The sequence below is a fragment of the Jatropha curcas genome, chromosome 6 (genome assembly GCF_041381405.1).
Source record: "Jatropha curcas cultivar XTBG-Jc1 chromosome 6, XTBG_Jcur_1.0, whole genome shotgun sequence".
Lineage (NCBI taxonomy): Eukaryota > Viridiplantae > Streptophyta > Magnoliopsida > Malpighiales > Euphorbiaceae > Jatropha > Jatropha curcas.
In genome coordinates, this window is record NC_143156.1 from 11,358,710 (window position 1) to 11,368,710 (window position 10,001).

Consider the following 10,001-nt stretch of genomic DNA (forward strand, 5'->3'; position numbering starts at 1 on the left):
ATTAATTAGAGAATAATCAATAGCTCATGCCACATGTAAATATAACATGGCTTATAAACAAGGAATATCTAAATATATATTTAAAATATTAAATGTGGGAGAAAATATAAATCGACACTACTGTTCTACTGTTTCTTGCACATCAAATCTTGTTTTTTTTTTTTTAATTGTTTGATTTTATGTAAATAGCCTTTGCTTGGGTAAAGTGTAAATCAAAGCAAAGGATTTTTTTTTTTTTTTAATCTATCAATATCGCATGGTTAAGATAAATAAAACATATATATTATCACCAAGAATATTAAAGAATACGTGTAATATTTACTTTCAAACAAAAAATTAACATGCTTACTTAACCTCTTATGTGGTCAGATTTGAATTAACATCGTTATCGGTGGAGAAAAATAAAATATTTATAAAATATAAAGATCATTATGTAATTATTAAAGAAAAAAACAGAGAGTAAAATCTTATCTTTTTATTTTTTGAAGGAAACTCAATATTTACATATTGTTGTGGAATGTGTGTTCCATGTTCACCGCACCAATTGATAGCTTCGAAAATATTAGAGACAATTTTTAGAAAAAGATTAATAACATTTAGAGTTTTATTGCTTTGAGAGCGATTTCCTCTACTGAGAAATAATGTTGTATATGCAGGGTTCAAGAACCCTAAGTCAGTATTTAATTAAGAAAATATATATATTTCTAATGAAGATTCTATGTTGAATATTCATATTAGTCCTTATAATTGTTGGAGAATTGCGCCTAAATTACCACTAAGTCCTTAGTATGTTGTTTTCGTATACATCAATGGTGTAACTTATTTTTTATGTGGGAGATATTTATTTCTTTTCTATAACCCTTATCTCAAAAATTAAAAAATAAAATAAAATAAAAGAGTTGTAGAAAAATCGAGCTTTCTCAACTAGCTAGGCTTACATTTAAAAATAATTGTCATGGAATTACAAGAAAAACCAATATCTCATCAGAAAATACAAAAACAGAATTAATTCTGCAGAGATAACCTTAACCACATCATCTTATACACTAATCTGAAAAGAGTAATCCTCCATAAAAGGGTATATCTGTGTTAGGCAACCAAGTATCTCCCATAGTGAAGTTATACACAGTGAAATTGACAGCTTCTGAAACATTCATAATACTATAACCTCCCCACTGTACTCGCAAACTAGTATTAGCACCAGGTCCATAATTATCAAACTCACCATAATAGAGCGTGTCCAATCCAACCGTCCCGTTCCATGCGAGCCATCCATTCTTATCTATCAGATCGCCAATGTACGACTCCATATATACAGTTCTCGAGTATTCTTTCCAAGGCCTGCCCAGATAATTTAACGTCGACGAGTTCACCTCCATTGCCAAGTCCGGTGCAGCTTCAATGGTGCAATTGTGAATAGAGATGCCTGTGTTTTGATTGGGGTCCGTTCGGCCTTGCGCTGTTATAGCATTCTTCTGGTTGGGTAATGGTTTTCGAGTGTACAAATTGCAGCTCTGAAATACAGCAGCTGCGTTGCCGAAGATGAAATCTACTGTCCCGTATATATCGCATTCTCTGTAGAATTGCCTTAGGGAGTGTACGTAAAGAGTGTCTTGATAGCCTTCAAAACTGCAGCGATAAAATGTGGAGAGATCGGCGTTATTTCTTACTGCTACTGCTTGATGCTTCGCCGGTCCGGCTGTGTTTCTGAATGTAATGTCCACGGCAATAAATCGCTCTCCGGAAACCGCTGTACCATAACAGACGTATCGATTCTTGTTTTGTAGAAATGTATAAATGAATTTAAAGTGTATATATATGTAAAGTATAGTTATAAATATGGGCGACCATTCAATCGGTTGGATTTATAAATCAAACTGAATTGGCTTAATATTTTTATTGACTTAATTTTTGAATTAAATCAATTAAATTTTTAAAATTTTTATATCTTTTAATCGTATAATAAAAATCTAACTGAAAAAAAAAAATTTTGACCTTTGTCAGCTTAAGTTTTATAACATCTTCTTCTAATATTCATTTCCTGTCTTTCTCACCTTATTTGACTCTTTTTCAATTTTCTTAAAATTCTATGAAATTTTTCTTGGAATATCAGAATATGGAAGAAAATTAAAGGAAAATTTTGAGATTTTTCAAAGAAAAATTAAAGATAAAGACAATTAAAGAAAGTGAAATAATAGAAAAATATTGAATGAAATTAATAAAATTCATATACTAATTATAAAATTAACTCAATTATTTATAAAAAATAGAATTTAATTTTACTATATTAAATTATATAAATTAAAATCATAACAAGAAGTAAATATATATTTCTATTTATATAATTACTATTTTAAATGAAATCTAATAAAAAGAAAAATATGGTTGACTTACCAAAGGTTGAAGAATTATAAGTAGTCCAGCCATCTACGACACTATGGTTTCCTGTAATAACGGTACGATTAATTCCATCGCCGATGAGCAATATATTCTTCTTATATTTGGGCACAACAACATACTCCTCGTAGTATCCTTCTCTTGCATATATTACAAAATACCCATCTTCTTGCTTTGAATTGTTGGGTGCTATAGCTATTGCGTCTCCAATCGATGTGAAGTTGTAATCGCCGTAAGGGCTGACGATCACTGTATCATTTATGAGAATCCCACCTGACTCTGTGTCGGCAAGATTCCGACCAACTTTCTTCCGGCAATCGGAACCACCAGACTTGTGGCATGAACTTTTAGTTTTATGTAAAGCCTGCACATTATTATAAATAATTAAATTTCGGAAGCTTCCTATTGTCATATTTTGTTTACATATAGGTGTTTTACTATTTTGCCAAATTGCAACTTTAAAATTGTTAAATTGTAAATAGAAAGTTAAGAAATAAGAAACCAATAATTTTTAAAATTTTCCATTCCCCTGTTCTATGCTAAAAAGAATTAGGATAAAATATAACTAAGTTTCTAAATTATATTAGAATTAACATTTAAGTCTTTTTATATTTAAAAAATAATTATAATATCACGAAATTATAATTTGATTCCATTATTAAATTTTTTCATCTAAAAAGTAAGTTTTTTGTCGTTAATTAGATACACGTTTTAGACGAAATATGTTTTTTTTAAATAGAAAGAGCTTATCTTTTTTCTTTATGGAAGTCGATAGTGAGATAAAGTATAAATTAAAAATTTCATAAATATTTCTGAAATATAAAAGAAATTTAATTTTAATTTCAACATTTTTTCTTTTTTTGAAACCCCGTTTTATACCCAAAAATTATGCATTGGACAGACAGCTGGACTAGGCCTAGTGTTGTGTATTACAAGGCCGAATTTCTTAGCAGTCAACGCGTAAACTGCATGTGATGAAGAGTGAGTAGTGGTACCACTGCCACCCCATAATTTCTTTTTCTTTTTTGAATTTATTTATTTTCTTTAGATCTAGGAAGATCAACTTGTAAGTCATCCCCACGTGTCATGTGCGATCTATCGCGGTCAATAAGATCGTTGACAAACCCCAACCACCAAATTTATTTCAGTTTTCAATATAAAAAAAAAAAAAAAATACCAACTCATACAAAGAAACATCAGTTTTAAATTATACTACTAATGAAAAAAAATGTTTATACAAGAATTAAGAAGCACGTCATTTTGTTTATTACATTAATAATATAATTTTAAAAAGCTAAATTAGATTTTTAAGCAAATATGACTAAAAATGAGTAATGTGATTCATAGATAGTTTGAAAATTAACTTAAAGAAAATTAAAAATAAAAAAACTCATTCAATAAGTTTAGTGAATAGTGAACGGTTAAAAATATATTTTTTAATTAATTTTATATATGAGTAATTTCACATACAAAAGTCTTATTCCGGAACCCATTTAATAATTGAGTTAAAATTGAATTTAAAACTAAAAAGAGACAAACTTTTCTTTAAAAAAATAATTATTAAATTATTAATTCAATGAGATAAGAAAATGTTTTTTGAAGTAATTATTATCTCCATCCTAAAAGAATAATCTATCTTTCATTTTTTGTTTGTCCTAAAATATAGATTGCTTTTCTTTTTTACGTTATAGTTAATTCTTAGATCGTCTATTATACCTTATTAAATTTTATCTTATTTTTAATAATCTTTATTAGTTTTCACTTATTATTTAAATATAATAATTACTCGTGTGTTATTTAAGATGAATATAATAAAAAAATTATATAAAGAAAATTATATTTTAACTATGATAATTACTAATTTTTTAATTTATATGAAAATAGAAAATGAGCGGAATATTTTAAAATTACTTTCACAAACCACCTAGAGCACCACATTTTATACGCATTTACCATACAGATGCAAACAAAAATATCTCATTTAACGAGAAAAAAGAAAAGACTGTTCCTTGTGTTTTAGAAGCTAAGCAATGCATTAAAATTATCCTAGGAAAACATACCCAATCTATGGAAGAGCACCTATACTTGATAAATAAACCTAAGTAGTTGAAAAGTCAACAACTGAGATTTCGTAGACCGACACATTTGTCCCTCTCAGCTTGTTTAGGAATAGGAGTATAGTTTATTCCATCTACATAATTTTAATTCTCTAGTTAAAAACAGTACACTTACAAATTCACTAAACATTATATGGAAAATTTTCGGTTATTATCAATTATTTCATGTTTCTATAATAAAAAATTGTATTTAAAAATATAAAATTAGAAAAACATCCATTAAAAACTAATTTAATTAAAATAATAATAATAATAATAATAATAAATTATTGTCAGATCATATCACATACTCTCTTCGTCTCATTTTGTTTGCTTAGTTTGATAAAATACGTGTATTAAGAATTCAGTCAAAAAAATTATTTTAACTTTTAACCCCTAATTCATTAAGATATTAATAAAAGTATTTCATTTAATGATCAATCATAAATATTATTATGGAAAAAAATAATTGTTTAAATATATATAAATTTAGACACCTTGCAAATATGGACATCCAGAAAAGGAATAACAAGCAAACTAAATAAGACAAAAGGAGTATATTTTTATAAAATTAGCTTCATATTCATTATAAGTAAAATTATTACTAATTATGTCACTTATTACAGTAAAATTACTTTTATGTTAATCGGGTAGTGGTTTGATTAGTCTTCTCATTTATGTGAGGAGCAGGAGGTTTTGAGTTAAGTCGTCTTAGCCAATATTATTTTTTCCAATTTGATAAGTCAAAGGGAAGATTATCCCCTATTATGTGACCGCAATGTTATTTTAACTAACAAAAGCCTTCAACGAATTAAAAAATAAAATAAAATTAATTTTGTAACCACATTTTCTTTTAAAAAAAAAATAGAGATAGAAGAATTATATATGCGACGCTAACTAGATTAGGCTCAAGTCTTTTGTTGCATACTCTATCTTATGCTTTTTGTTACTTAATGAAGCAAATGATTCTTAAAATTTTAAGAAGTTTTTTTATTTTCCTATTTTAAAACGTAAATGATAACAAAAAATTCATATATATATATAGTCAACTTCAACTGGTTTAAGACTAGACTTAATTATGATTGTTATAATTTTTTTTATCCTAGTCAATTCGATAAATAAGGCCATAATTAACATTTTAAATAAATAGTTTTTTTCAGTATATCAATATTTACAAAGTCATTATGTATAGTATTTTCCCAAATACATTAATATACGTTTAAAAAAATGGTAAATACCTTGATAAGAGAATCCAGCGGCTCACGAACTCCTTTCTTTGAGAAAACTGACCGTTGATTTTTGCTCCTTTTATTTTTCTTGAGATTTCTATCCAGTGCATGCGTGACCAGTCCAAGAGAAACACTATACAGGTCACTAACATTAGCGATAGGATTATACAATCCACCAGCAATGCTACTCTTAGAATCCACCAACCCATCAAAGCAAGTATCCTGGTTAGTCACTACCCCACTCAGTAAACTCGTGACTCGCTCCACCAACTCACCGCTTAACGACGCAGCTGCTTGCAACTCGGTAGATATAGTTTCCAAATAATCCACACTGAGTTGAGTTAGCTCATGGCAATCCGTTAAAGCGCCAATCTCTTCGCGACTCAGTTTTGAACGATACTTATCGTGAGTTAAGTAGTAATTAATGGCTTTGGATAATCTATGTGTTTGTTTAAGGCATTGTTTAACGGAGAACTTGCCGTAGTCGTATGGATCCGACGATGAAAAACGAAAGGTTGATAGAATGGAACGACAGAGTTTTGGGTAGGGAGTGGATTTGCAAGCAATGGAAGGTGATTGTGATTGATCAGAGGAGACTAACAAAAATGAGGAGAGAGAAAGAAGAGTAAAGATGAAGAAGGAGGACGATAGGTTTGCCATTTTCGATCGGTTTAATTATAATCATATCAATGCGGGTGCATTGTGTTTATATAGCCGATGAGTAGTGTAAGGAGTAAGACTGTATATATTTTTGCATTATAATAATAATAATAATATTATTATTATTATTGTCATTTTTTTTTTATTTTCATTATATTTTCAGTACTAACCTCGTTAGTTTTCCTTCTCAAGTTACTCGTGGAGTATACATCTGTGCAAAGTATACATCTCGTGGAGTAAAATTGTATTTAAAAAAAAAAACGCAATAGTTTTCCAAAAAAAAAAAAAAAAAAAAAAAAAAAAAAAAAAAAGAAAACATAATTATCTAAAATCACATTTTAAATAATAACCTAGCATATTAATTGTCATATTTTGACAAAGAATATGTCTTGTTCCTATCTTACTAAGTGTGATATTATTTTCAAATAAAAAAAAGACAAGAAACGCTTTGTAGTATGGTTAGCATACTTTCTCTCCGTCTATTCTATTTATCAGCTTTGAGAAAAAGTTGTCTAAAATTATATATTGCTTCGAAAAAATTAACAAATATTAATTATCATTTTATCTTTATTTCTACTAAAATGCAGTAACTATTTAATTTCTTAAAACATATGTTATAATTTTTCTTCTTTTTCTCTCTTCCATTTGTTTCCGAAAAATAACTTACATTTAGAAAATATTTTTCAAGGAAAATATAATTTTTAAAAAATATTTTTCAAATAATTTATTTTCGATTGTTTGGTTGCAATATTGAAAATTAGTTAAAAATATTAAAATTATTAACTAATAATAATAATATAAATTTCGTATATTAAAAATTTTATTATTAAAAATATGAGAATAATGCAAAAAAAATGGCAAATTATGAAAGTCGCCAATAACCAATGACGGTGGCCGACGATGGTGGTGACCGGTGATAGTGGCTACCGATAATTAATAAATTTTAAAAAATAGATTTATAAGATTATAATAAATTTATCAAAGTCCGGAATGTTTTACGCTTTTGAAAATGGAAAAATATAACTTAATTTTTGTTTAACAAGAAAAATATTTTTTCATGACTTATTTTCTCGAATGCTCCCAAACAACAGAAAATTACAAAAAATATTTTTTCACAAATTATTTACGGAAACAAACGAAGCCTTAATTTAATGACAGATTAATAGAGAAAGAATTATTGAAATTAGAGTAATCCGATAAGATAAATAATAATTAAATCAAATTACCAATTAGTAAAAGGTATTTCATCATAACTTAGGTAAGATAATTACTTTTTTAATCCGGTAGAAAAGCCAAAGCAACAATAAGAATAGATGGAGAGGATATAGAAGTTAACTTATTTTTCAAAATTTTACATAATTTTAATAAAGATGTGTCCAATTCCTTTCCTATAGTTTTGTTACGTAAAGAACAAACAACACATGACTATACGAACCCCACAAGTAAAAATTTGAAAGCACCAAATAGAATTTACCAATTTCATTAGTTTATGGGTTGAGTTTAATTTCCCAATTTGGTTTTTAAATATTTGACATGTAAGTTGGTCAACCCAATTGAATTCTGACCTAGGAAGAAGGAAAGCGCGTGATAGTTATTATTGGAAAGGGCAATTGGTGGTGTCGGTGCGGCAATCAATGAACACTTTCAAATAGAAGACAGTTGGATTGTGTATTTTTAAGGGAAAGGGAAAGATACAGTAGCTTCGGTTGGAGTGTAATGATAACAATTTTGTTTACACACCAAATTACCAACCTCTTCTACCACACTACTTTCGACCAAGAAGGCTAGGATTAAGGTAACAGTATGCAATATCCATCTCCAGACCTGACTTCCATTTCAATTGGGAAAAAAAAAAAAAAAACAATATCAACAATATAAAAAAATTATTTCTATTTAATTAACTTTTTTCATTAAAAAAAACTCCCTTTGTTCTTTTTATGTAGAGAAAATTTCTTTTTTGGATGTATTTTTTATATAGGAAATTTTACTCTAAATAGTGACTTTGGGATTCAAGCCAAGTTAAAAGACTAGAAAGCTGTTGGAATGTATGTATTTGTTTTAAGATTGAAGTTCATTAATCAAGAAAAATGGCAGACACAAATATTCTCAGCATTTAATGCATACGTGTTTCAAAGGATAAGTTATCAACTCACTTTTTCATTTCGTTTTACAGTAACAGTGGTCGTTTTTATAAATTTGACCACAAGATTAAAGTTTTGATATTAAAAGTCAAAATAATGGCCACATAAATGTAGAGTTAGCCTTTATTTGTATGTTTGATGAATATATCTCCATTTTTATCATTGTAAATTTAGCCAAAACCGTTGACGTCAGGAACAAATATATGTTATGTTCAGTTAAGTTTTGAAAACGACCATGTTTTGTTTTTAAAAGTGCATGTGTGTTTTGATTATTCAAAAAACGGGAAATTAAAGTTTGATTAGAAACCATTCTCTTAAAAATTCCTAAAATTCGCCCTCTCTCTTGTAACCACATTTTGTGGTCTTGTTATTATTAGTTGTGCAATTCTTTAAGCCATTTTGTGCCCTTATTATTATTAGTTGTGCACTTTTTTAGTAATTGTTGTTTTCTATGTTAGGTAACGGTTGTGAACTTCTATAAGCCATTTTGTAGCCTTGTTATTATTAATTGTGCACTTTTTCAAATTCTTATAATTGTTGTACTCTTTTGTAACCCATTTATAATTGTTGTACACTTAGTGACCTTTTGTTTATAGTACTTATGCACTTTTTTAATGATTTTTGTTTCTCTGTGTTAGTTAACAGTTATAAACTTTTGTAAGCCACTTATGGCCTTTTTATTATTAGTTGTGCACTTCTATAAGCCATTTTGTGGTCTTGTTATTATTAGTTATGCTCTTTTTCAAATCCTTATAATGGTTTTGTAACCCCCTTTGTGGCCTTATTATTACTAGTCTTGCACTTTTCAAAATTTGAAGTTGTCACACATTTTGCTAGATTATGCACTTTTTTAAAAAATTGTATCTTCAAACTCACACTAAAATTTGAATTTTAGTACTCACTTTCAAATTAAAACTTGTTAAGAGGTCAAATACAGTAATTGTCATTTTTAAGGAATGCGTAAATATATGAATATAAATTGATAAGACAAGATAACAAGATTACAAATTGAGAAGACAATTTGTGCACACATGAAGCAGAAGCGCCCAATTCAACAGCCAGGGCCCTAATAGCTATGCGCCTTCCAAGGGGCATTTCATTTATCCTATCAGCTGAGATATCCACTCTTTTTCTACCCTTGTTCCAAGGACCTTTAAAACCATTAGAGTTACCTTTAGGATTCATCTTTACATTTCGCCATATCTTATAATCTGTCTTCACAGATATGCCAAAAGTGGTCGCAACTTTTTCATAATCGTACGCGTTCAACTAACCATCTTCAACTTCAGACATAAGCATGGTGTTCACAGAGATTTTGACATCATCAGCTACATTTTTCCTTTTGTTCCCTCATCCCACATTGCTTTGAACAAAATTTTGGGGGTCACTAATATTATAGACAATCATAGTCATTTCTAATTCACTATGTATAGGATTAGAGATGCTCAAATGACCCGACTCGAATGGATCGGATAAAA

General features: G+C 28.4%; 1 protein-coding gene across 1 annotated transcript; it reads right to left on the minus strand.

Annotated features, from left to right (window-relative positions):
• Positions 1-916: 916 nt before the first annotated feature.
• LOC105641423 (putative pectinesterase/pectinesterase inhibitor 25) lies at positions 917-6,412 on the minus strand. The gene is made up of 3 exons (XM_012225956.3): positions 5,732-6,412; positions 2,395-2,761; positions 917-1,750 (listed from the first exon to the last, which is right to left on the minus strand). The coding sequence occupies exons 1-3, from the start codon at positions 6,380-6,382 to the stop codon at positions 1,047-1,049; spliced, it is 1,722 nt and encodes a 573-aa protein (XP_012081346.1). The 5' UTR covers positions 6,383-6,412; the 3' UTR covers positions 917-1,046.
• Positions 6,413-10,001: the final 3,589 nt, after the last annotated feature.